The sequence below is a fragment of the Trichomycterus rosablanca genome, chromosome 26 (assembly GCF_030014385.1).
Source record: "Trichomycterus rosablanca isolate fTriRos1 chromosome 26, fTriRos1.hap1, whole genome shotgun sequence".
Taxonomy (NCBI): Eukaryota; Metazoa; Chordata; class Actinopteri; order Siluriformes; family Trichomycteridae; genus Trichomycterus; species Trichomycterus rosablanca.
In genome coordinates, this window is record NC_086013.1 from 12,083,581 (window position 1) to 12,111,480 (window position 27,900).

At 38.9% G+C, this 27,900-nt stretch overlaps 2 protein-coding genes across 2 annotated transcripts; one reads left to right on the forward strand and one right to left on the reverse strand.

The window, feature by feature from the left end:
- Positions 1-1,522: 1,522 nt before the first annotated feature.
- pkn3 (protein kinase N3) lies at positions 1,523-20,649 on the forward strand. The gene is made up of 22 exons (XM_062989201.1): positions 1,523-1,612; positions 5,350-5,626; positions 6,930-7,084; positions 9,886-10,015; positions 10,921-11,072; positions 11,492-11,711; positions 12,209-12,391; positions 13,415-13,524; positions 13,816-13,959; positions 14,130-14,205; positions 14,390-14,606; positions 14,705-14,807; positions 14,923-14,984; positions 15,548-15,617; positions 15,850-15,941; positions 17,095-17,271; positions 17,420-17,482; positions 17,586-17,662; positions 17,822-17,964; positions 18,121-18,228; positions 18,436-18,516; positions 18,943-20,649. The coding sequence occupies exons 1-22, from the start codon at positions 1,592-1,594 to the stop codon at positions 19,141-19,143; spliced, it is 2,862 nt and encodes a 953-aa protein (XP_062845271.1). The 5' UTR covers positions 1,523-1,591; the 3' UTR covers positions 19,144-20,649.
- Positions 20,650-24,462: 3,813 nt separating this feature from the next.
- zdhhc12b (zinc finger DHHC-type palmitoyltransferase 12b) lies at positions 24,463-27,129 on the reverse strand. Its single transcript, XM_062988915.1, has 5 exons — positions 27,027-27,129; positions 25,873-26,012; positions 25,263-25,352; positions 24,993-25,159; positions 24,463-24,856 (listed from the first exon to the last, which is right to left on the reverse strand). The coding sequence occupies exons 1-5, from the start codon at positions 27,121-27,123 to the stop codon at positions 24,541-24,543; spliced, it is 810 nt and encodes a 269-aa protein (XP_062844985.1). The 5' UTR covers positions 27,124-27,129; the 3' UTR covers positions 24,463-24,540.
- Between the last annotated feature and the right edge of the window lie 771 nt (positions 27,130-27,900).

Here is a 27,900-nt window from a genome sequence, read left to right on the forward strand (position 1 = left end):
CTTTGCGTTTTACTGCACTGCTTAAGCCGAGCGCTGAACAAAGCGACAGTTCTTTGTTAATTTGAAATTAAATAAATAAATTTTTTTGAAAACAAACTCGTTGAGTTTAAGGGTACACATTTCTCGACGAAGGGCGTTGAGTTTTAAAGATTTAGGGTTTAGGGAAGGTTGAGTTACAAGGTACTGTACTGTCTGTGGTTGTTTGAAAAGACATTCTGCCTCATAAAAATAGTATCAAAATATTCTCTACTATACATTTAACATAGATTATTCAATTAAGGAAAAGGCATATTGCTTAAAATATTATACTGTAGTAATTTAAAAGTATTTTCATTGTTTCTGTGATGTTTTAGTTTCGTTCTTTGTATTGAGTTTTATAGCAAGGTGATACAACAACACAGTCAGGAAGAAAAGGACATACATAAAACAGTTTCTGTGATGTTTTTAAAAGGAAAAGATGTGATATATACAGTACAGGCCAAAAGTTTGGACACACCTTCTCATTCCTGTGGTTTTTCTTAATTTTTTTTAAAATTTTCTACATTGTAGATTAATACTAAAGACAAACCAGAATATGTTTTATATTTTAGATTCTTCAAAGTAGCCATCTTTTGCTTTAATGACAGATTTGCACACTCTTTGAAATTTTCTCAACCAGCTTTATTAGGTTTCCACCTGGAACGGTTTTCAATGAATGTTTGTGCCTTGTCTAGAGTAAATTTTTGGAATTTGTTGCTTTTTTAATGTGTTTGAGAACATCAGTTGGGTTGTGCAGAGGTAGAGTTGGTAAAATATAAAACATATTCTGGTTTGTTTAACACTTTTTGGTTCACTACATAATTCTTCATAGTTTGGATGTCTTCAGTATTAATCTACAATGTAGAAAAAAAAAATAATCAAGAAAAAACATTGAACAGAAGGTGTGTCCAAACTTTTGGCTGGTGTGTCCAAACTTTTGGCCTGTACTGTATATACAATTTTTTTTAAACAAACTGAACACGTTGAGTTTAAGGGAAACGTTGAGTTTAAGGGTAGAAATTTCTCGACGAATGGCGTTGAGTTTTAAGGATTTAGGGTTTAGGGAAGGTTGAGTTATAAGGTAACTGTACTGTCTGTGGTTGCTTGTGAAAAGACATTCTACCTCAAGAACGGTCAAACGCCAAAGCTTCAGCCAAGCACCTGCTAACCCTTTCCCTATATAAACCTAACACTGAGCCGTGATTGGACCGTGTGTGTGATTGATAAGATCCTGAACCAATCGTTTTTGAGGGCGGTGACACTAGAATTTCAAACCTTGGATACAGAAAGTGGGAAAGTTTCCACCAGAGCTCCGGTAACGAGTCCGGTCAATCTGTCACTTCATCCTGTTAGGAACCACAGCAGCTGGGAGATACCGGACTCGTCATGTGTGGACGGTATTTGAACCGTGTGTTCTGGGTGTAACTCAGGACTGGACATGTTTTCTTGCTCTAGAAGCATTTTTAATTCGGTGTAGTTGCTCAAGTCTGGCGGTTTGGCTTGGATATATTTTCCGTAAAGTTGACGTTTACCGAACACTGGAGCTTCTGTTCGGGAGTTCATCTCTCCATTAATGGCGGGTGTGACACTTCGGGTAAGACTGAATATAATATTTGTACGTTTAAATGTGATATTATTAAATTACCAAGAGTACAAATATCTGTATGTGTTTATGTGTAAGGTTTAATAATTAACTCTGAAGGTAAGTAGACCAGTCAGGTCAGGTTAGCTCAGCTCACACAGCCTTGTTACTGAAGTTATGTTGTTAGGCAATAAAAATAATAATACAAAAAGCTCTACTATACATTTAACTAAAATTCTTAATTAAAAAAATATATAATGCAGTAATTTAAAAGTACTTACATTGTTACATTGTTTTAGTGATTTTCTAAAAAGGAAAAACAAGGTGTATATATATATATATATATATATATATACACTGATCAGCCATAACATTAAAACCACCTCCTTGTTTCTACACTGTCCATTTTATCAGCTCCACTTACCATATAGAAGCACTTTGTAGTTCTACAATTACTGACTGTAGTCCATCTGTTTCTCTACATACTTTTAGCCTGCTTTCACCCTGTTCTTCAATGGTCAGGACCCCCATAGGACCACCACAGAGCAGGTATTATTTGGGTGTTGGATCATTCTCAGCACTGCAGTGACACTGACATGGTGGTGGTGTGTTAGTGTGTGTTGTGCTGGTATGAGTGGATGAGTGGAGTTTTTAAATACCGTGTCCACTCACTGTCCACTGTTTGAGTTGGTCATCTTCTAGACCTTCATCAGTGGTCACAGGACGCTGCCCACGGGGCGCTGTTGGCTGGATATTTTTGGTTGGTGGACTATTCTCAGTCCAGCAGTGACCGTGAGGTGTTTAAAAACTCCAGCAGCGCTGCTGTGTCTGATCCACTCATACCAGCACAACACACACTAACACACCACCACCATGTCAGTGTCACTGCAGTGCTGAAAATGATCCACCACTTAAATAATACCTGCTCTGTGGTGGTCCTATGGGGGTCCTGACCATTGAAGGACAGCACGAAAGCGGGCTAACAAAGCATGCAGACAAAAGATGGACTACAGTCAGTAATTGTAGAACTACAAAGTGCTCCTATATGGTAAGTGGAGCTGATAAAATGGACAGTGAGTGTAGAAACAAGGAGGTGGTTTTAATGTTACGGCTGATCAGTGTATTGTGTATATAATAAGTTTAATGTTATTGCCTTTTGTTACCTACAAATTTCTACATACACACACACACACACACACACACACACACACAGGAGAGGGTCCAAATGTGACATCATATCCAGACTGGCCATAATATACCAGCCAGGCATTGAAATTGACCACTGGCAATAACTGATAATTACTAAAATCTTAGTATAATTTTATTGTTCTCCCCGTGTCTGCGTGGGTTTCCTCCAGGAGTTCCGGTTTCCTCCCACAGTCCAAAGACAAGCAAGTGAGGTGAACTAGAGATACAAAATTGTCTATGACTGTGTTTGACATTAAACTTGTGAACTGATGAATCTTGTGTAATTAGTAACTACCTGTTCAGTCATGAATGTAACCAAAGTGTAAAACATGATGTTAAAATCTTAATAAATAAATAAATAAGTATAATTTTATTGACCTTATCAACCCAGTGTTCAGATTTAGATTTCACTGTAATACATTTCAGCAATAAAACACAATAAAAAAGTAATCACTTTTATCTTATCGTGTTTATTATTACGTTTTGGTTTTTAATGTGTTTTCATGACCATCTGAATTATCTGGACTACAAAGAGGGAGTCACTGAAAAAATGAAGCACTACAAAGAGAAATACTGTTCAAAAAGGCTTTGCCCGTTTTGCCATTAAAATACAGTGGTAGCCTAGTGGGTAGAGCTTTGGGCTATCAACTGAATGGTTGAGAGTTCGAATCCCAGCTCTGCCATGCCCTTAACCCTCTCTGCTCCAGGGGCACCATATGATGGCTGATCCTGCACTCTGACCCCAGCTTCCAAACAAGCTGGGATGCACGAAGAAAGAATTTCATATATGTATATATGACAAATTAAGGAATTCTATCTATTCTATTGTAAAGTTGCTAATGACAGGCTGCTGTTGGATTAAGAGCAATGAAAGTTTCAATTACTTGCAATCTGCACACAACTATAATGGGTCACACTTGAAAAGCCACTACACTCTCGAAAGCACAGACTCACAGGCATTGGAACTGGACATTAGCACAATGAAAGAAGGTCAACTGGTTTGACTAATTACATGTGCTTCATTGTCTAGTGAAAGAGGGTGCACTTTAGGATGCACATTGATCCACCTTTCGTCATAGATAAGTTGAAGAACCTGCTAGTAACGTCTGATATCACAGGAGTTTATTGGTCGAAACAATTAATCAATTCATGTTTTTTTCTTGGCTAAATCCCAAAAGCTTTTCCCAAATTTGTAAGAAACATACAAACACATTTTAGTACATATGTAGATCTATGTAAATGCAATACCATTTTTTATTAGTTTTCTTTTGCTTTATACATTGTATCTTCAGAAACTATTTATTTCTGAGCAGGCTCAGTGGGTTTGGATCCTGCCAAGTAATACCAGGCATAACACGGAAACCCTCTCCCTCCACCTTTATGCTCTTAGTGCATATGAACACATTAATCATCATAAAGTTTGCTAACTTAATGCTTTGACATTTTGTATCAGTGTAGTTTGTGTGGCTTATTTACAGAGCTTTGGTATGAGATTCTTCAGGCCTAAATTAGAAAATGGCATTATGCCATCCGTTCCAGTGGGGGTGTGTGTGTATCTTTCTATTTTCTGTCTGGTAGGATGTTTAATCTACTCTGTAGTAAACACATTTCTTAACTTAGCTTAGCAGCTTAGTTACTGCCTTTTGTTTATACACATCTCACTCATCTTGGTGGAATTTAAGAAAAGCAGACACTGAACTTAACCATAGTGGGCATGCAGTGTTTTACTTTTAGGTCATCCATGTCTTTTCTACAAGCTGTCATTATTAAGCAATGCTGTATCTGCCAAGACCAAGTCAGAGTTTCAGGTTGAGGAGGTTTGACCAGACGTAACTTCCTATTTCCTCCTTCTAACATCTTGACTCTCTTTTAGTTAAGGTAATGGGGTAATCTCAGTCTAAATCTTACAAAGTTCTCTCAAGCGGTGTTTAAACACACTGAGGCTTAATTAACAGAAAACCTGTTTGCACTGTATAACTGGTTACATTCTCTGTCACTATTCCTATTTATCAGGAATCTTCAAAAAGTCTCCACACTTTTACATTTTGGTTGGAAACGGTGAAGGTGGGAGGAGGAGTTATTGGTCGTGTCGGAGAGACTGAGAGACGCTTATAGTCTGGATTTAGCGCCATCTAATTTCCACCTTTTTTGGTCCACTCAAAGAAGCTTTAAGGGGAAGAAGATTTTCATGTGATGATGATATGAAAGCAGTGGTGCATCAGTGGCTACGCACTTAACCAAAAACATTTTTTGCTGATGGCATTAAAAAGTTGGAAAATGGTTTTAAATTGGAGTTTAAAACAGTGCAGAAGCTTTTTGAAGAGTCCCCGTATATAAAGGGCCTTAACTGTTATTTGTTTTGGGTTTTTTTCTTAAAGAAAATCAATTTTATCCTTTGCAAATAACAAATTTACACCATTGACTCTACTGAAAAAAAACAACAACAACAGAAAGCTTCTATCCTAAACTTATTTATTAGGGCAGTTCTATTTTTCTTGTACAAATTCTTGTCAAATGACGACCCATGCTAGGATAATAAATCTTTTTGTATGTGCGTATAGAGCGGTTGCTTGCGGGGCCTGCCCGATGGTGACTTGCTTGACCCGGCGTTCCAGCAGCGGTTGGAAGATGCAAGAGCACTGCTCAGGCAGGAGATCCAGAAAGAGCTAAAAATCAAAGAGGCAGCAGAGCGACTTCGACGTGCCGTCACCAACAAGAAAAGTGCCGCCGATGTGGAAGGTCAACTGCGCGCATCCACTCGCAAGCTGGAACAGCTGCACTGGGAGCTGCAGGAGCTGAATGCACGTGCGATGGCTACGGAGAAAGAGACCACTACAGGTAAACAGGATGTTCTTTTTCTTGCTAATTAGATTTTTTTTGTTTGGTTTTATATAGCAACCTTAGTGTACTTTACACAATTCACATTAATACATTCAATTTTGCACTATTTAAACCCCCTAGAATAAAATTGTCTGTTTTGTTAAATTTGAATGTATATTTGACGTGTGTGCACACACGTATAAAGAAACTCTTTTCAATATTGACATTTGTGTCCTGTACAACATTAGTTATTACTGTGATGGTGTGTTGCAGGCTACAAAATTCATAATTAGTTCATATTTACATAATGCAATTTCTGGAAATAGAGTTTGTTGTTTTGGCTGTATGTTTGGGTCATTTTTCGAAAATGTGTCTGTAATCTCAGCCTATAATAGTCAGTGTCTGTGACTATGGAGAAGGTTTTTTCCACAAATGAAATGACTGTGTTTGGCTACATTTATCCACTCCTCATTACTAGTCTCCTTGTTGCCTAGAAGCACACCCATGACATGATGCTGCCACCAGCATGTTTCACTGTAGGGATGGATTTAGCCAGCTGATGAACAGGGCTAGTTTTATTGTCATTAGACCAGAGAATTGACACTGTCAACTGAAAGCTTGAGAGTTCGAATCCGAGCTCTGCCTTGCAGCCACTGTTGGGTTCTTGAGCAAGGCCCTTAGCGTGGATAGGCTGGACAAAAATATGATTCCTGTCCTGAGACGATTTCAACACACTTAAAATAGAGCAGTTATTTATTCATGACAGGAACAGTAGTTACTTATTACACAAGGTTCATCAGTTCACAAGGTTATATCGAACACAGTGTTGGACGATTTAGTGTCTCCAATTCACCTCACTTGCACGTCTTTGGACTGTGGGAGGAAATCGGGGGACCCGGATGAAACCCACATGGACACGGGGAGAACATGCAAATTCCACACAGAAAGGACCCGGACCGCCCCACCTGGGGATCGAACCCAGGACCTTCTTGCTGTGAGGCGAGAGTGCTGCACACTTAGCCACCATGCCGTTTATATTTTTGAACCACAGTTAACTGTGGCTAACTGAAACCTAATGGAAAGCAAATATGAATTGGGTATTCACAGTCCAGAGCTCTGAATACTTTAAGAATCAACTATATATTGGCCATCCTTCTCACTCAATAGTTTGCTGTTGGTTTATTTGTTTCACAAAAACAGTAACAGCTGAATTAATAATCACGTTTTATTATTTGCTACTATTCCTAATATAAACATTTACTTAGTATTGCAATAACTGTTTATTTGAATTGAAATAATTTCCCTTGGCAACATTTTTCAGATGCTGCCATTTCTCCAGATCCATGCCACTGGGAGGACTGCACGTCACCTCTGGCCAACCGCGTCCGCACCCTAAAGAAACAGTTAAACATGGAGCTGAAGGTGAAACAGGGAGCCGAGAATATCATCCAGATGTATGCCAGCAGTTCAGTGAAGGTGTGAACCCACAATAATCTATTAAGTAATATTATTAGTTGGGCCTTGGTCTAAAACTGCATACTACAACACTAAATTGCATGTTAAAACAGTAGTAGGGACTATTTTGTTTTATTTGTATAATTAAGTTTTGTTTATGCTTTTATACTCTAATTAAAAATAACATCAGTCGGCCTTTGCTGGCACTTCAGGCGGAGACTGCTGCTTCTGCTGCTTTAGCACTCAACATCCCTGCTAGCTCTGATTTATACCCCTCTATTTTATGCCCCCAGCACACAGTACTGGGATATAAGCCCCCATCACTCTCAGACACACACACATATACTCTCACCTTTAACACACACCTCCTGTCCTGGCCCTGGTGACAGCAGCAAGCCATGTGACTCCAGGCCATCCAATGCTGCAGCTCTCTGGTTTGGGCCAGGCTAAACAGAAAAGCAGCAACATTGGCACGCAGCTCGGTAACTCTAGTGTAGCGAGGGAGAGTCAGAGGAGAATGAGTGGAACACGCTGCTGTATAGAACAGACCGAGGATGGGAGTGAGTAGCAGGATACAAGGACACTAAATCAGTCTGGAGTAATGCAATGTCTGGAAGAATAATAACTCAGCATTTGGGCGCCAGGCACAAACAGTCTGACAGCATGACCAGGTACGATCAGGGGCTATAGAGGGACACCGGAAGCAGAAGACAACATCTGATGGGGAGTGGGGGGAAAAGATGCCATTTAGGAATTTAAAAGTCCACCAAAGATGACCGATGAACTGTTAAACTGCCTAGAAAGAGGGAGAGCACTATGGACGGTATCGTATTTTTTATTTATTTATTTTTTGTCCCTTCATTTTTTTATATAGCATATAAATGCTTTCTGTTTATACCATCAGCACTGTCGTTGCTTCACTGTGTCAGAAATAAAATGCCTTAAACTGGCCATTACCAGAAAGACACTGCAGTTGGCAAAGCAAAATAATCCAAATTTAATTGTTAAAAAGTAAAGTTTAAAAAGGTTCATTTATTAAATAAAAAGTTTTTGACCTCCAGACAAGCTGGTTTCTTGATCACATAACTATTGGATTCCAATCCATAATACTTCAACCCATGATAGGAATTACATTTACATTTTTGACATTTAGCCAACGCTTTTATCCAAAGCAACTTGCAGTATACAGTCTAACCGACTGAGGGTTAGAGGCCTTGCTCAAACAGTGGCAACCTGGCTGTGGTGGGTTTTAGACCAGCAACCTTCTTATTACTAGTACAGTACCTTACCCGCTAGGCTACAACTACCAAGAATAATACATGCTATGAAGTCTATAACCCATTATACATCGTATTCCAGCATTCTTTTGCTATATGGTTTAGATATCAGAAAGTGAAAGTGTCCTGTGAGAGCCTTTGGCTGGGTGCTGCCTCTGTGTTCTGTAGAGTACAAACACTGCCCTCTTTAAGCAGTTCCGCCCAAGCAAAGCCTCCATGTGTCATCAGTTAGTACACTTATATATTTTTACTTTTTCCATTGTCCATTCACAAGCAATAGTTTGCCCAGAAGAGAGGCGTGAAAGGTTCTAGTTTAGCTGCTGTAATGATGTAAGGACAACAACAGTCAACTAAGGAGGTTAACGGCTAACACGCTTCCTCCAAGAACTGTGAAGCCGCCACGTCCTCTTTTCTGGACGTCATGCAGTTTTGTATGGCAAACAGACACACTTGGAGTGCACTAACTGTCCTTTTCCATAAATATAAACTAACATGTCACTGTTACATAATGCAGACTACAGGATTAATTGAATGATCTTTTGGACACCTGGCCACAGATGATTATGGCTTGCGATGATTTAACCCAGGAGCACAATAATATTCAGTTGAAGCCCCACAGCGATAAAGCTGTCAAACCCATCACAGTTGGCAAGATTCAGTATTAACAATGCCAGAGATATATTCGGCAGGGGGACCAGACAAGCACAATCGGTCCCGTCATTGGGTTACATAAAATATGGCATTATTTTCTTTCTCGGTTAGCAAGTCTCATTTTAGCTCATGTGTGTTTAGCTGATGTATGTGTCACTTTAATGGTGCAAGCCACAGATTTGCAGCATGGTTTAACATCATGGCCTAACATCCAACTGCTTATTTAATTTACCAGCTTATGTTACTTATTTACGATAGGTTATTATTATATTATATAACTCCCGACCATGGATGGCTATGGCATCTTTGGGGAATAGTTTTTTTCTTCTTCTCTTGAACCACTTAAAAGGCCAACCAAAGCCAAACCAAACCACTATGTGCATACCATTTGGTCCTCTTGGTGTCGTACCTAATCCACAATGATTGAGTAAAGTATTAGTTTGCACCAGGCAACTGCAACACATAGAATCATTTTTACTGCAAGATGTCAGCTCCAGATCCCTTTATTGTTTTTGATATAGCTGGATCACAGCTCAGAAAGCTTTGTGGTATGAACAGAGCAGTAAAGGTTGTTGTACAGTGTATGGCTGGGATTACTGGACACCTGAAAGACTGTAATAAATGTGATCAAGGGCGGAAATGGAAAGCTATAAAAGGCTCCTGCACAACTGATCTGTTGGTCATCATGTTACCACAGGAAGGTCATTTTATAAATTCTCATCTAATATTGTAATATTCTTCTCTCTTGCTTGATCTCCTCTTAATTCCTGCAGTTTCTCTTCTTCACTCCGTGTTACCCCCCTCATTCTGTTCCCATTGATTGATCTGTCTTCAGGCCTTTTACTCTCAATGTGTTTATCTGCCTTTCATTCATCTACAAATCTTCCTCTCCAGGACCGAAAGATGCTGTCCACAGCCCAGCAGATGCTGCAGGATAGCCGGACTAAAATTGAGCTGCTGCGCATGCAAATCGTCAAAGTGACTCAGGCCAAAGAGGGAGAGCGGGGGGCCGCAGATTCGGACGGTGAGCACACATTGCCGTTTGCATTAAAATAGCCAGTGACAGAATAACTCCAGGTGGAGAAGGTTACACAAGTTCCTGCAAGGAGTAATGTGATGCTTATGTAATTAATCATTTCTTTATCTTCTGGAATAGCTATTAATTCAAAGTGTCTGTTTTTTGACCGTCAGCTCTGATACTGTGGCTATTTTTAGATGGTGACAGAAACTAAAGTCTTTTTTTTGAAGGCTGGGGGGCTGAAACAGTGAATTCAAAAGTTTTTTTTTTACTGTTTTGAACCATTTATGTTGTTGTGGATTTGATCTTGAATGGGTATAATTGCTGTTGTTTTTGGTACAATTACAGCATAACTGCATGTCTTTTTGGAAATGTCTTACCTTGATTTGGGTAGTTTATCCCATTCTTCATGGCAGAGCCTCTCAAACTTTGTCAGATTGGATGGCGTGCAGTTCTGAACTTGCATCCTCAGGTGTCTCCTTAGGTGTTCAATCCTGTTTAAGTCTGAGTTTTGGCTGGGCCTTTCAAGATCATTCAGAAACTTGCCACATGCTGTCTGTTTGGGTCATTGTCATATTGAAAGGTGAAGGTTTACCCTAGTCTGAGCTTGTGTGCACTTTCGGGGAGGTTTTTTAAAAAAAGTGTTCCTGTACTTGGCTGAGTTTATCTGTCCCTCAAGCTGCAGTCCCTGCCCAGAGACTGCAGATGGAAATTAGCCTGTTTGATAACTCTGGTGCAATGCATCTCTTCTCTTTTGAAGATTAATGTCTTTTGTGCACGCTTCCTGACAAATAAAATAAACAAATTAGAATTTTTACTAGTCTCTCTGTCCCTGCTGTTGAAAAGCATGTTTCTGCCACTACCATGTTTCACCATAGGGATATGTAAATGTATGTTCTTCACACCATCAGGCCGTCCCTCCGAAACCATCAGCCCCCTGGAACTGAGGATGGAGGAGCTCAGGCACCATCTGAGAATAGAGGCTGCAGTGGCTGAAGGAGCAAAAAACGTGGTGAGACAGCTTGGGGGACGCAGGGTTCAAGACCGCCGTGCACTGGCTGAGGTGAGTTCATTAATTTAGATTTAATGAACTTGTGTTACTTCCAACATTTGTATAATCCAGCTACTTCAATAATATTGAGCTACCAACCTTAGAAACATCTCCTCCTTGGTTTCCTCAGTCCAAAGGATATTGTTCCTAAATTCTTGTGGTTTGTTGGGATGCAGTTTGTGAACCTAAGTTTGACGAATCTTTGATAAAGATATGTCAAGATAGATATATCTATATCTATGTATCAGTTGTAGCCTAGCAGGTAAGGTACTGGACTAGTAATCGAAAGGTTGCTAGTTCAGGCCCCACCACTGCCAGGTTGTCACTGTTGAGCCCTTGAGGGTCCTAAACCCTCAATTGCTTAGACAATACGCTGTCACAGTACTGTAAGTCGTTTTGGATAAAAGCATCTGCTATGTGTGTGTGTTTAGGCTCAAGCACGTCTGCAGGAGTCTTCTCAAAAGCTGGATCTTCTGCGTCTGTCTCTGGAGCGAATGCTTATGGAGCTTCCTTCAGATCATTTTAAACGGACTGCCATTAAAGAAGAGCTGACTGTGGGGAGCTCGCCCAGCCTGGGCCTGCAGCGAGACCGTCAGCATTCTTCATCGTCTGCCTCTTCCTCTTCGCTCTTCAAACCGGCAAGCCTTACAGGTACCGATATCGATCGAGTGTTTTTGGTCAGCAGTATATAAATGTAGGTTCTTGTTTAGGGAGTCTTTCAAAAATATCTTTCTATAGGTATGTAACATTTATACTACCTTTATACTGGGGCATGATGCAAAATATCCACATTATTTATTTACTGTTCATATAAATGCAACTGACACAATCATGGGTAGAAAAGCTAATAGGCTTCAACAAAAGTTCTTGTCTATGCTTATCTAATGTTGGCTGTTTAGCATTTTAGAGTTTAGTTAAACTGATTATTGAATATGAATTTTCATACACATGCAGGTCAGACTGGCTTCTCTTTTTATTCACAGAGAATTGACTGATAATATGCTCTACTCATGCTGTGGTGACTTTGCGTTGAATTTTTGTTATTTTTATAGCACGTTGTTGTGTTAACCATGCTTAAAAGCCTGTCTGAACTGTCTGTACCGGTACACTGTCTGTACCGAACATTTTTTGTTTATGTGCTCATGTAGGTCGGCTGGAGGTCAGGTTAATGGGCTGTCAGGATCTGTTGGAGTCTGTGCCAGGTCGTTGTCGGGTATCCTGTGCCTCCTCTTCTCCCAGCAGCCCCTCAGAAGCCAAGTCTCTAAGGATGAGGGCCGGGCTGTCCACACGCAGCACCAATGGCAAAACACCTAAAACCGATGAGCTGTCAAGTAGGTTTTGCGGTTACATGAATCAAAACCATATTGAATCCGAAATTGGAGCAGCTTTTTATAATGGCTTTACATGCTTTTTTAACCTTATTTAGAATATATGCTAGACTTTAAATAGGTCTAGTTTCACACTGAAATGTTTTGGAATAATTTAAGCTTGTAATTAAATGTGTTAACTTTCCATTTTAATTACCATAATATATTAGGGAGGATGTCTGATGTCTTAACAGTTAGTGGTTGATAGTGGCTGGTTTGCTAAGCATCTTTTTAAATACTGATGTCAATGTCAATACTTATTAGGCAATTAGCCTTAATTGGTTGGTATTGGACTTGGCACATAGCTTAAAGTAGTGAAGCAAAACATTATGAGTGCAACTAGTTTATCATCCTGAGTGTGGATTGTAAACAAAGTCAGTAGAAAACAGTAATCATAAAATTGAGATGCTGCCAATATTGTGTAGCTATTATAAGAGATCTGCCTTTATAATGATAAATGATGCTATATATCCCATTTGTTTTGTAAACAAATAACATTACACACATATCCACATGTGCAGTTTCCTTCGCAGTCAGACTCCTTAGTGACACTTAACAACTCTCATTTGAGATTTTAAATGTGTAATAGTTCTGTTCAGGATTTTTGCGTAAGGGATCTGTAGATCCACTCTCTGTTTAAATCAAGAATCAGCTATTGGAGATTAACTTAGATGAACTTGAATGCACATCACCACCGTCAACTTGCTTGTATGGACATTTTTAATTTTAAATTAATGGCTTTAATACAAAATATTGCCGGGCGGCACAGCAAGAAAGTCCTTGGTTCGTTTCTCAGGTGAAGCGGTTCGGGTCCTTTCTGTGTGTAGTTTTCATGTTCTCCCCGTGTCTGCGATTTGACATTAAACTTGAACTGATGAATCTTGTGTAACCATTAATTAACTGGGGGGCAAAATTATGTTTAGGAAGCCCTGCTACTACAGATTTTTATGGTTTTTACTGTTATCTGTCTGTGCACTCTGACCACAGCCGAGATCAGTGCAGTGTTGAAGGTGGATAACCGAATGGTGGGCCGCACTTGCTGGCGACCTGTGGGCAAAGAGGCGTGGGACCAAAGCTTCACCATTGAACTAGAGAGGGTACGTGACACCCTTTATTTACTCAAATGAACGATTGAATATTAAATCTCAACTTGACTTGTCTCCTGTCTTAATTTCTTTACATATTCTCAAGCACCTGAAGTGTCATATATTTAAAATGCAAAAACCCTCTAATATGATCTGTTTTTTTTTGTTTTTTTTTTACACGGCATCAAGTATAGATACAAGTTGCCACTTTCATTATTGTCAGTACCAAATTTTTTATCATGTTGCTACTAAGGCTGTACTTATTTACAGAGAAAAAATGAGGTAATTTTTTGCCTTTTCTAGTCTCGGGAGCTGGAGATCGGGGTTTATTGGCGAGACTGGAGAGCTTTGTGTGCTGTTAAATTCCTGCGCCTGGAGGATTTCCTAGATAACCAGCGGCACGGCATGTGTCTTTACCTGGAACCACAAGGAACACTGTTCGCCGAGGTAGGATTCCTAACTGTAACTAATTGCAGTTCTGTGCTGTTTAAATATTTTGTGTAGCATTTATTTGGATGTATGTTATTTGTTTGACATTTTATTTTATAGTGTTTACACATAATTAACATGGGTGTAGGGTTTAAAGACACAAGCAGTGACTATTTATTTAACTGCAGGTGAAATTCATAAACCCGGTCATTGAGCGGCACCCGAAGCTACAGCGTCAAAAGCGTATATTTCCCAAAGAAAAAGGTAAATTACTTAAATTTTATTATATTATTTAGAAATAATTAAAATGGTTCATTTTTTAATGCAAAGAAAGGGACAAATATTTAGAGCTTCTGAAACCAGAACACATGTTAGAACATGGAGGAAATTGCAGTACAGTATTATTATTAATATTATTATTATTATTATTTCTAAATCTGCCTTTTAGGTAAAAACTTTCTGCGAGCTGCCCAGATGAACATGAACTTTGCCACGTGGGGTCGTCTAATGATGAGTGTGTTGCCTCCGTGCAGTAGTACCATCACTGCTATGAGTCCCCCCCTGGCCTCTTCCGACATGCTTTCTCCCCCTGCTCTCCAAGAATCCAATCTCATCTCCCCTCCATCTACAGAGAAACCATCCATGATCACCTCTCCTCCAGCAGGGTAAGTGCACATTAAAGAAGTTCGACTATTTTTGATTGATGCCGATAATTTTCATAGAATAATATTTTTGTAACTTCCTTTACTTGTGTTGCATGTAGAGATCCAGCAATTGTCAAACTGAATTTCAGTGAGGAGCGACCTCCCAAACCCCCACGTCTGTACCTGACAAAGCCTCCATTAACAGACAGCCCTGCGTCTATGGTAAATATGCACCGATGAACCTTAGAAATACACTAATTACTTCCCCTCTGCTTTTTTTTTGTTTCAGAATTGTTACTTATTGTATTTGTTATCTGTATCTGTTTTCCTTCTGTAGAACTCAAAAGGAAATGCTAATGAGAGTTCTAGAGTCAGAGCTGCAGGCCACGCCACTCTTAAGTAAGTCAGCTTTCAGCAACATCTGTGCAGCCTTTCAAGTACTGCTTATCTGCTACTCACATTCACACTACTCCCATTTCTGACTCATCTACATGTCTGTTTACTGTATCACTTTATAACTGTTTTAACTTTTCCTTAAATAATGAGAACCCCCTACCTGTCAAAACTGCAACGAGACCCTGACCATTAAACATATACTGATTGAATGCCCTAGCCTGCAGCGACAAAGACAGCAGCACTTCCGTGCAGACATCAAAGATCTCTTCAAAAAGACCTCACCAGGGAAAATACATAATTACTTAACTCACATCAAACTAGTACACCTTATGTAGTAAAAGAAATGATGGGAGTACCAAGCCACACCCCGCCCTTTATCAACCTTATATGAAACAGAAACTTGACATGCCACACATATAGCCGTAATCGTGCTGCCGTGGCAATAAATCCCAGCTATCATCATCATCTTAAATAATGACGATTTATTGTTGTAAAGAAAAATGGTACCACACAGTACAGTACAGCTTTCTTGTTTTTTTTGTACACAACCTTTGTTGTCTTTCTAGGAAAAACGACGAGCTGCAGATGGAGGATTTTATCTGTGTTTCTGTACTTGGTAGAGGCCACTTTGGAAAGGTACAGGCTCCACCTTTGACTTATCTTTCTTTTGATAAATACAGAATTTTCACAGATCTATCTATCTATCTGTGCATATACACACATACATAAACACACACAGTTTTTTGTCTTGTATGCTACAGATAGAAAATGTTATAGTAATGTATAGAAAATTTATAGAAAATGTTAGAACAGATCCTGCTGTTTATATTCCCAATACAATATATTTTTCCTGTCCACTGTATTGTAGGTGCTGTTAGCAGAGTATAAGTGCACAGGGAAGCTTTATGCCATCAAAGCCTTGAAGAAAGGGGACGTGGTGACACGGGATGAAGTTGACAGGTGACTGAACCATGGTCTCTCTGTGTGACCAGAAATGCTAGCCTTATCATTATCACTCATTATCATTATGGTAATGAAGGGATTAACAGTTACAACATGCTGTTGAAATGGTTCATTTAATTATGCTAGTTTCAGTAAAGTAATAGTTTTTGGTGAGCATGAGTATTTCTAGCAAAAAACTTGCTTAGATAGTGGGAATCAAGACTAAAATGACATTATGAACTTAAGCATAATATTTTACTAACATAGCCAGTGTCATTTGTATTCTGGCAGCAGATTTTACACATTAGTAATGGAGCTTTTAGCTAAATTGTAACCATGTCTATATGATACAATGGCTTTTAAGTATTTCCCGCTATAAGCAGAAGAGTGAATACCTTAGAGTCGGACCTTGGAGATATTACAGGGCTGATGGTATGTTGTTTTGTCTAAGACTCTTAATACTGAGGTCACTGTCAGCAGTCAGCTCCTTCATTCTTCACCCAAGTTTAGGTCCTCACAGACAAGAGGACTGAGTCATATTTTTGAACATTTCTGGATGCTTTTTTTTTTTTAAAGCAACTCATAATTTAGACAGGCTACAATCTGACAGAACTGACAGTAAAGAGCTTTGATAATGTGCCCAAAGGTAGATGGTAGTCGTATCTCTAGCTGCCTCTAAACCTCAGTTGCATCAGGCTGAAACACTGTCTCGCCCCCAAGTGCTGGGGACATCTGTGCATTCAAACAAGCCAGTTGATTTATGGGCTGGCTTAAAAATAAATGTATGAAGTTGTCAATTGCATGTTTATTAAAGGAAATGAGAATAAAATTAAACTAATTATGCTGTATAATTCCCCTAGAGTTTGGGTGGCACAGCAGTTTATTATCCTAGCCCACCACCATTGAGACCTGGGTTTGAATTCTCAGCAAGTGTCATTGGCTGGCTGACACAGACATGATTGGCTATTCACATTTTTATTCATGCTTGGCACCAGATACTAGTGATTTCACAACCAATTTATGTTGATATTTTAGGGCTTCGGACTATGAATAAAGAAATTTAGTCAGGTATATCTCTTTCTAGCTAATACAAAATCCAAATCTTCACTATAATAAATACATAATAGACTGTTTATAAACCCTACATTTTGTGTTTGTATTTTTCCATCAGTCTGATGTGTGAGAAGAGGATTTTCGAGACCATTAATGTGTCCAATCACCCATTTCTGGTGAATCTTCATGGCTGCTTCCAGACATGTGACCATGTGTGTTTTGTTATGGAGTATTCGCCAGGGGGAGATCTGATGACCCACATACACACCAGCATCTTCACTGAGCGTCAGGCACGGTACAGTACTCATACATGCTTGAATTCACCATCCCTTATTTTTGCTATTATGAATATTCAAATGTAATTAGCTGTAATTGCATACAACCATAAGAAAAAAACAGACCTGTAATGTCTAAGCTAACTTTCTGGGGTTTTTTTTAATCAGGTTTTATTCTGCTTGTGTACTTCTGGGTCTTGAGTTTCTTCATCAGAACAAAATTGTTTACCGGTAATTTCTTTATTTTTTAATTTAATTATAAAAAAATGCATTAAAATTTTAATATTTTGGATTTTGAGAAGTGCATGCTGAATTTTATTTAATGCTTTAATAGAGATCTAAAGTTGGATAATCTGTTGATGGATGCTGATGGCTTTGTGAGAATAGCAGATTTTGGACTTTGCAAAGAAGGTAACATTTACATATTATATTGTAATTTTTTACATTTAAATGCAAGTGAATTTACAATGAGACTGAATAAGAAGCGTAATACTAGTTAAGTCTCACACATGTAAAAGCACATGTTTAGAAATTTGTGATTGATCATAGTTATTGATGTTTAATGTTCAGGTATGGGACATGGGGACCATACGTCCACCTTCTGTGGTACTCCAGAATTCCTGGCCCCTGAGGTCTTGACCGACAGCACTTACACCCGAGCTGTGGATTGGTGGGGACTTGGAGTGCTTATCTATGAGATGCTGGTGGGAGAGGTCTGTCAAAGATCTTGTTTTTACACATAGTGATGGAACCTCATGATGAATTATGTTATCTTTTAAATATTTTAATATTGGACATTAGTATTTAAAAAAAAGGCCATTCAATCACTACCAGTTATAAATATTACAGTTATTTTCTCTCTTCCTCAGTCTCCGTTTCCAGGTGACGATGAAGAGGAAGTGTTTGACAGCATTGTGAATGATGAAGTACGCTACCCCAGGTTTCTCTCCCCAGAGTCAGTCTCTATTATTCAGAAGGTAATACCACACATCCACCTTTGTGTGTTTGCTGTAAATATTTGCCATCTCATTTTGTTGTTTTTTTAAATTACTGAGTAAATGAAGCTTAACTGTTTAGACTCGCTTGTTTGCTTTTTTGATTTCTTAGTTGTTTTACTAGCTGATGGTTCAATAAATTCATGTTCTTACTAATTGTATCATATGCTACCTTCAACCTTTTAATAGCTGCTGCAGAAAACCCCAGAAAAACGTCTTGGTGCTGGAGAACAAGATGGTAATGAAGTGAAAAAGCACAGATTCTTTCAGGTATCATATGCATTTCCTTTTGTCCTTTCAGAATTTTTACTTCTGCTAATTAACATGTATTTCAAATGTAACGGCAGCACGGTGGCTCGGTGGGTAGCACTGTCGCCTCACAGCAAGGAGGTCCAGGGTTTGATTGCCAGGTGGAGCGGTCTGGGTCCTTTCTCTGTGGAGTTTGCATGTTCTCCTCGTGTGTGTGTGTGGGTTTTCTCGGGGAGCTCCGGTTTCCTCCCACAGTCCAAAGACGTGCAGTCACACTAATTGGCGATACAAAATTGTCCATGACTGTGTTTGACATTAAAAACTTTAAACTGATGAATCTTGTGTAACCAGTAAATACCTGCCCTGTCATGAATGTAACCAAAGTGTGTAAAACATGATGTTAAAATCCTAATGAATGAATAAATAAATGTCTTTGCATTCGTGCAGGGAGTGGATTGGGAAGCTTTGTTAGCCAAGCGAGTGAAGCCTCCGTTCCTGCCGAGCATCAAAGCCCCAGCAGACGTCAGCAACTTCGACGAGGAGTTCACGCGGCTCAAGCCGGTTCTCACCCCTCCACAGACGCCCTTCTTTCTCACGGCCGAGCAGCAGCAGATCTTTGCAGATTTTGACTTCTCCTCGTTGCCCTAACTGCCTGGGACGTGAAGGATGAGTGGTTGTGACATATCAAGGTTCGGTCTCGTCTGTCCGTGCTGTATTTCTGTTTTCTGTCTCTACCTATGCAGTTGAACTAAGTGAAGCTGACTCACTGTCACTTGTTATGTCCTTTACTTCTACTAACTACCCATCCAAGTTTATCCAGTGCAGACCTCAGAGCAGGGAACAAGGTTAATGCAAGAGAACGAGCCATCACTGTGAGCTAAGCTTTATCTGTCATGTGTTGGTAGTATTTGGCTTTGTGACCATTTATGTGCCTGGTGTTAAAACAACTTGTAACATGTAACTGAATGTAATTTTAATTTTGAGCCTCTAGTGTCTTGTAGTATCTGCACAGTTAAAGGAATACTTCAGATATTCAACCTAATCTCTGTCACAGCTCCATTGTAGACAATGACCACAGACCAGACACATTCCTGTACTGTACTGTATTTGCTCAGAATTTAAGCTTAGCAGGTAGGGAATAGCACGTTTTTATAGAAAATGTCATGTTTGACAGCATTAATAATGCAAATTTGTGCAAAAGTAACAGAAATTAAAAGGTTTTTAGAGGAAAGAATTAATGTAAATTTGTGGCCAAATGTTACTAATCATGTTTCATTTAATTAGGCATCTCACCACTAGGCCATTTATCCTAACGTAAAGTTATGAGTTAGAAAGCATACCCTACACAGAGTTCCAGTCTTCTAGGAATAATTTAGAGTAGCCAATGTGTACCTACTGTCACATTTTTATATGTGTGGGGAAAAAAATAGTACCAGAAAGGACTGGAACCCCACACAGATACCAAAATAACATATTGTACTGCATACAGACCAGCGCTCAGGATCAAACCTGGAGCAATTCAGCACTAAAACCACCTGCTGTGCCACTGACACCCGCCATAGTACTTTACAAAGTGTTTCTCTAGTGTTCGATAGTTAAATAAAGCATAAAAACAGCTTTGTTTGGGAGAGACATAAGACAGAGTTTTGATAATGCTTAAGAGAGTCACAAATCTGTATTTTTCAGCACAGGCATGTGTGGGGTTTTTTTTTTTACTGTGGTAATTGCATGCAGATGCAGTGGACAAAGAGTAGGTTGAAATTTAGATGTGACAAGTAGTTGCTTGCGAGTTTTCCTTTTTCAGCTCATCGTGCAGTGTAGTGAAAAGTCTTCCAATTTATTGCAGCAGTAGACTTGTTGCATTCTTACACTGATGCTAAAATGAAAACTGAAGAAACCTCAGTGCTATACATGCTCCTTCAAAACCTGCAATATTTGAAACATATGAAGGACGGAATGCTATGAGTTGTAAAAAATCTGCAATAGCTCTTCCGTATGATGGGGTGTATATATGTCAAAGATTGATAGATACATGTACCTCAGAAAAAAGGCAGATCAGATTTCAGACTTGATCTGCATCATTTTTTGCTGGAACGAGTGATTTGTTAATCTATAACCCTCCATTTATTATTAACTCTTTATTCTCATTTAAATATCCCTCATTTATTTATCTCAATTTCAATTGAGCAACATCAATTTTATCATGCTGCTCAAAACCTCATGATGCTCACCTTTTTACATCACTCTTAATAATAGTAAAGCTTATTTAGTCCGTTTCATGATCCCTTATTAATTTATAATGTATAATAACAAACACGACTGATTTCAGATCCGCCTGTGTGTATACTGTGTACACTTTTACATTTCATTACCTGTAATGTACAGAAAGTAAACACCCTCCTCCCCTTAAGTCTAATTTAAGTACATGTTGCTTACTTTTCTAATGAGTGTTGTGCTGGAAGTGGTGCTTTCTGATAGAGAAGCCTTCATTTATTTATTAGTTATATTTGTCATAGATCAAGACAACTTCATTATTCTGTTAGAGAAGCTTTAAACAGCAGCAGAAAGGTCTGTTTTCTCCAAGAGAAACGTTTGATCCAATTCTGGAGAATTCATCAAGATGTTAAAACATTTTCATCATGGAGGTAGACCTACAGAGGACCCTAAATTGTAGAATTAGGCTCTGTTAATGACGAGGTGGTTTGCTCAATGGTGCAGGTTACTGTGTATGATGTAGGTTGATTGATGTAGCTGGCTTAAATCCTAAAGACTTTTTAATGCTTAAATAAATTTAAGCAAATGACCCAAGTAGTAAGTGTCATTGGTCTTGGCACGCTAGAAAGGCTGATTGGCTCCCATTTACCGTTTTGATGCTGTATGCGCCTCTTAAAATGATACATATATAAAAATGATCACTATGCTGTTTGGAATGCTGGGTCAGTGTTTTTCTCCCAAGATGACCAAATAATTATAACCAAAAAATTATCATGTAATTTTGAGGAAATGGAAATGAAGTAGTGGATTCACTGCTGTTTAAAGCTTCTGTACTCCAACATACTTGTCATACACTCTGTGTCATCTGTTTAATACTCTAATAATAGAGTCTGATAGTATGATAGAAGTTGTGCTTCTGGGGGATGTTGTGTTTAGTCTAATCTGAAAGCCTCAATTTATATTCAAAATAAAAGACAAATCAAACCTGGTTTCAGATCAGCAAAGCAACTGTATAAATCTAACCTGCCTGTCTGTAAATCTCGTGTGCACTTGCACATTCTAATACTCTTGATGAAATGTTACTTTAAAAAGTTACATAAAGTAGCATTTTGCTTTACTTTTGTCACTTGCCTTATCTTATCTTTTAAGCCAATGTAATGTAAATATGTTCTGTCTGTTGTGCCAGCATGGTATGTATACAGCATTCCCATGTAGCTACATGCTAACTGAGTGTATGTGGCCTCTTGCTCTGAGAGCAGTGTAACGTTCTGTGCTGTAAACTGTAACCATAATGTATTCGTCTAAATTCGCATTCCATTGTTGCTGTTACAATCTTCATGATCCTGAATTGTGAAGAAATAGTTTACTACTGGGAAGCGATGATGTGAGCGGTAAACACTCAAGTCTTTATACAAGCCAATGAAGGAAAAAATATATATAAATATGATTGAAGGGGATGAATGTATTTTCACAAATAAAATACACTATTATAATTATTTGTTTACTGTTTATTGAATACTGCCATTCCAAGTTAGATTCTTGCAGGAAATTCATCTTTGTATGTCACAAAACCATTGCATAACAAACTTTGATCAAACAGGCATAAGTCTACTCTAACTCACCACACAAATACCGAAACAGTCAAGTGCAGGTCTGGTGGATGAGATTCCTAAATGTACAATTATTGCTTATATAATATTTCAGTATTGCACAAAAGACATTCCATTCATTTTGTTTAAAAAGATTTAACAGTATATTGCACACAAGTAACAAACCATCATTCGCAGCTTATCATCAGTCCAAAGGAAATCACATACCAGCTTAGAGCTGAGAGAGAAACTGGGATAAATACTTATTTTAGCTTTTTAAAGCAGTTAGTATTTTACATACCTCAAGTTAATAAATAACTTTGTACAATTGTGCTATTTGTTTAAATAAAAGTGCTGTTAACCTCACGTACTATCTAATTTTATTAGTTCCACTTTTAACCACTTTTAACTTATAACCAAGTATTGATACTGTCCCCAGGCTAAGCTTGGATTGGCTGAATGACTAAACATGACCCTTGAATTGCAGAGTTGAGTTATCGAATGGTGCGAAGTTGATACTGAAACTGCAGTCATCTATATTCAGAACTCAAACCTAGACAGTAAGGTGCAGGGCGTTTCAGTAACAAGCAGCATTAATTCCAGTGCCAGTTTAATTAGGGTCAGCAAAATAGCAGATGATTTTATCCAAAGCGACTTACAGTACAGTGACAGTATATTGTCTAAGCAATTGAGGGTTAATGGCCTTGCTCAAAGGCCCAACAGTGGCAACCTGGCAGTGGTAGGGCTAGAACCAGCAACCTTTCGATTACTAGTCCAGTATCTTAACAACTAGGCTGCCTTTTCTGCACAATTTTGGAATGTACCTATGAAATTTTGTGGCCATTCAGTCAAGTAAATTGTTAAGTCAGCCACTGATGTTGAAATAAGAAGGCCTGGCTAGCGACTAATGTTCCAGTTCTTTCAAACTCTATTTGAGGGAAAAACCTGGCAACCCTAGAGCCATATATAACAATATTTGATTAGGTTGCCAGGAAATTAAGTTAAATGCCTGTGTATAGCAAGTATGAATCCAAATGAGCTGATTGAATACAAACTATCAGACAGTCATCCATATTATTACTATTAATTATTATTAGTATTATGTCAAATAATTATTTGATATCTTTCTAAGAAACGTATTAGTTGTCATTTGTGTTAAAGTGCTGCATTAGTTTTTCAGCAGTGAAAAAATCTGTTGTATTGCAGTGATCTGGGGAATTAATTTTTTCTGGTCCAATAACAGTGTAGCTACACGGCAACTGTTATATTTTTTGTTGTGGGGGGGTTTGTGTTTTTCTTTACTTTATTAAAGAAATAACAATTTGAATATTGCCCTGCTTTTATTATACACACACAAATTGCTTTTTAATATCAGTATACAAAATAAAAGGCATATAAAATGAAATGTTTGTACAAAAATCAACTAGTTAGGTTTTTCTTTTTAATTTGAAGATGCGTGTGAATATCACATGATCAAATCTTAATTTTAGTCAAAGCTCAGAGTATCAGTCAAGAACAATCGATCTGATACTGACATTCTTACAGTAACCAATCCAACTTTGTGCAAGCAAAAGTGTGACGGAGTGATTTAAGACAAGTTGTGTCCTATATGTATGTTAATATTCTGTCAGCTCTAGCATTTAAACCATTATCAAACATTATCAAGATTGGATCGGGGCGTTTATAGTTCTAATCACTGAAAACATCTAATTAAACCCGTAACTCCTTGAAAGAAATTTAATTACACTGCTTAAACTGGAGTGTCTAAAAATACAAGAGAAATTCTATATCATAAAACCAAAAATTACATCTTTATAATGTACCCTGTTATTTAAAGTGACATGCTTATTAGTAAGCGGCTTCTTTAATTTAAAGAAGCTCACTGTAAGGACTGCAAACCAGATACAAGATTACATAACTATTAATACAATAACTTTAAACATTAAAAAAATGTTTTTTGTGCAGGCTGATGTTTGTCTGTACAGTTTAAATAGTGCAACCCTGTAAGTAACTCTATTCACAGGAAAACATCATTTGAAACATTTTGATCAGATCAGACTTGGAACAGGTAAAGATACATGATTCAAACATTACCAATGTTCATGCAGGTAAGTGTTATATTATAAAGATTTGGAGCAGGAATTAGAACATGATGTAGCTTGGATTTCAACTCACTACATGTTGTGTTTATTGACTTGGCTATGTTACCGTTAACCGCTGAGTCCTTGCTTGTGGTTCTGCTTTAAGTTGGGTCGCAGCCTTGCCTGAAGTACACCTGCTCCCATGCCACCGAGCCCCACATGCAGAAGAAGCTCCACAGGTTGCGTAGTGTACCCCGGTCAAAGGGGTTCTCATCAGTGCCGCAGTGTTTGAGGTAAGAAATACGGTGACGAGACATGAACTCCCACGTGGTGGTGTTCACAGATACCAGGTAAAGATGAGAACCCAGGAGGAGCAGCACAGTCAGCGCTAGCAGTGCCACCATGGTGCCGGTCGCCAGCAGCACACCATTTGCTTTTAACCACACCTGCCATGTTGAAGCATTACTGAAGCCCGACCTGAGCACACAAACAGTTTCAAATAGGGATGTAACTATAGATTATGTAACCCCCCCACCCGGTGACAATTATTTTTAGCCAGTACTAATTAATAAAGTAAAGTAAAGTTATAGTAAAGCAAAGTCATAATACTAACCAGGTCATGTGGAGCCCCCACAGCAGCACAATAAACTGTACAGCCAGGTAAAGCACAAACCAGCGGTGGTTCCTCTCACCAACACAATTCTCTATCCACGGGCAGTGATGATCATAACGACGCACGCAGTGCTGACACGTCTGGCAGTGTTTTGATCTCATCGGTTGCTGTCAGAGTAGAAATTAGATGAATAACTCAAACACACATTGAGTAAATGATATTTGAAGGAATAGCATAGCTGATCGGAGTGTTACAAGAACACACACACACCTGTAATAGGCAGTGGCCACAGCGGCGAAGTCGTAGAGGTTTGGACTGAGGAATCATGTCCAGATGCTCTTCTGTAAAGCCAAGCGCAAACTGAAACACAAGGATTGACAAGGTAATACTACTGGTACGTCATAACCTTAGGAAATTCTGAGCGTATTACAGATATCAAAAGTATTTTCAGTACAAAGACCAAGGACACAGTCAATGTATTTTGTCTTGGGATTTTTGTCTTTTTCCACAACTGAATCATTCAAACACTTTCTTGTCCAAACAAGAATATTGTGGGTTTTCTGCTGGCTCAAAATATTTGCTTTGCTATAGTTGGTGGCATCTCTGTGCCCATAGAAATGGGCCAGTTGGAGCGCACCCATTACACTCAGACATAAGCATCACAGCTCTGTACAGATCTCAGAGAGCAGGTCACACTTTTAACTATAGTGGATAAAGAGTGATAATAATAGTGTAAAGGAAGGGGTGGAAACTCTCTGTGAGAATACTGAGCTGGAGTTCAGGGTGGCTTTGTTCTTTTTGCAGGGCATTTGTCATTTGAAAACATTTGAGTCACTTTCTTGTTGGTCTGAGGGTGTGAAAAAGCCTGTAAACGTCTAACCTGCAGATCGCAGTCATCAGCAAGCACGAAACCTGGATCCATGAGCGACACTGCAAAGTAGAGCAGCACAGAGAGCAGCACGAGCAGCACAAAGATTACAGGCAGTGCAAGCCGACCGGCCTCCTCCTCTCTACGGAGATCTGTGAACAAAAACAAGGTACAGTCATTCATTCATTCATTCATTCAGTCATATTCAATAACTGCTTGCTTGACTGTGTACAGATTCACCCATGTTCCAGCAGCTTCTACTTTTAGGTCTGTTTTTATTAATTAATTTATATATTTTTGTATTTTTTTTGGATGGCATCCATTCAAATTTCCTCTAAGCATAAGGTGACAGTTTGGGTTTTTTTCCTCTATTCCATGTGCAGTCACCAGCTATAGTCAATCATACTTAATAACAAGTAATTAAGAAGCCATGCAGCTTCTTATTTAAATGACATGGTAAAACTTTTTACACCACTCAGTCAACAATCTAAGTTGCTGTGTGTAAACAGAAATCTTTTTTTTTTGTGTGAAAAACTCACAATAAACTAATTAATTAACTGGTTTTTTTTTCATGTCTTCCAATATTGTCATAGAAAAATAACAGTAGCAGAAGTTGGCGCTCAGGTACGCAGCGGTAATCTAAGAATCCTAGCACGCTAGTAAAACATGCTGGCATTTCAAACTCTACAACCTATACATACAATGATTGGCCAACGGGTGGGATTGCCGGAGGAGATTCCTCATAACTGGTGCAATTACGACCACTGCTGGCTGATCGATGCACAGAGCGCCTGCACAGAGACGGGGAATAATGGAGATACATGCGTGACTCTTCATGCGCAGTACAGATCTCCATATAAACCCATCTCCTGTAGGTGAATAACGAGCAGTCGGAGCTGCACATGTGTCGGAGGGGGTGTTTGTTAGTTTCTTTCTTCACAGCAAATTACATTACAGTTACAGTATAAAGTCTGAGGGTTAAGGGCCTTGCTCAGGGGTCCAACAGCAGCAAACTGGCAGTGACCTTCTGATTACTAGTCCAGTACCTTAAGCACTAGGCTAGCCCCTCACTGGACTGGATACTACTAGTGTGGAAGGAAAAAATAAGACTGCTATCGGTATAAAAGGAGAACTGAATAGAAATGGAGTAAATAAGAGTTACTCACCGGTATCGTGCAGGAAGAGGATTAACGTTATAACCCATGTCAGGACGACATGAGCGGTTCTGACCAGAAATCCTGAACCGAACACATTCTTGAACATCCTAGCATACTTAAACACACAGGTTCAACACCTAACGATGCGTTTCATTCAACCTCACACATTCAAACATCAGTCCAGATGTGCATGTATTTATTAATGCACCATCGTTTAGCTCCAGGTACGGTGTTGTTATCGGACACTTATTATCCTGATACTGTTACCAGCCTGCTAAGGCGTCTAAGCTTATGTTTTGTAGTTATAAAAGCGTAGATTCATTTGTGGATCGGTGTGTCATTACTAGATTCCTCTGATAAATGAAACATGGTTATAATAGAGATGAAGCGCAGTAAAGTAGATCTGCGGTTCATCGCGCTGCTCTGTGTTATTGTTCCGCTCTGCTGGGCTGCGGTCGAATTGCGCGCTTCTGATTGGCCCAGATCAGTCATGTGACCTGCCCGTTATTTATCATCGCGTTACATGGGACTGTGCGGCTGATCAAATATCACCGGTGATTCGTTTACAGAGGAACCTTAAAACTCGACGTGAACTGGTTCTGGGACTGGCGTTGAGTTTAAAAGGCGTTGAGTGAGTTGTAATGTATTTTTCCCATAAGTTCCCCAGTGGAACTGCATGTATTTTAGGCTTATGTAAAATAATGGGGTTGTTTTTGACACTTATACACTGAAAATAACACAAATATAATATCAAAACTAGTGGGGTGCGATACTAAAGCAATAAGCCACGAGAGACCGTGCGTTACTGCAATTCTATCACGGGGAAGGATGTTTTGGATGCCTAAAACGTCTTTCCCCGTGATAAAATCATAGCAGTAATGCA